At 53.7% G+C, this 296-nt stretch overlaps 1 protein-coding gene across 1 annotated transcript in view; it reads right to left on the bottom strand.

The window, feature by feature from the left end:
• Positions 1–265, bottom strand: part of LOC116852730 (keratin, type I cytoskeletal 9-like) — a 1,662-nt gene extending 1,397 nt beyond the window's left edge. Inside the window, exon 1 of the mRNA XM_032833360.1 lies at positions 8–265. Coding sequence (XP_032689251.1) covers positions 8–235 — 228 coding nt within the window. The 5' untranslated portion in view covers positions 236–265. The remainder of the gene's footprint in view (positions 1–7) is intronic.
• Between the last annotated feature and the right edge of the window lie 31 nt (positions 266–296).

The following is a 296-nucleotide window of genomic DNA, read 5'->3' as shown; positions in this document are numbered from 1 at the left end:
CCTTATCCTCTTTTCCTATCTTTTTCTTTATCCCTGTCCCAATCCCTTCCTGCTCTTCCTCTATCTTCCTTCTTTTCGCTCCTCCTTCCTCACTCTCCCCATCCTTTTTCCTTAGTTCCCCCTTCCCATCGGCGGTTGCTGAATCCACCGGCGCGCCCGCCGTAGACGCACCGGCTTCCTCTGGCCCAACGCTTGTTGACGACATGGGGAAGCCTGGGACCATTGCCCCCCTCATGCCGGCGCGACACCTCCGACATGCCGCAAGTCGTTTCATTTATTTTTTTCCATCATTTTTT

Source organism: Odontomachus brunneus, unplaced genomic scaffold (genome assembly GCF_010583005.1).
Source record: "Odontomachus brunneus isolate Ranch 3 - 2012 unplaced genomic scaffold, Obru_v1 Obru_scaffold_252, whole genome shotgun sequence".
Lineage (NCBI taxonomy): Eukaryota > Metazoa > Arthropoda > Insecta > Hymenoptera > Formicidae > Odontomachus > Odontomachus brunneus.
Note: the sequence above shows the minus strand (reverse complement) of the source record. Positions and strands in the feature narration are given on the sequence as shown.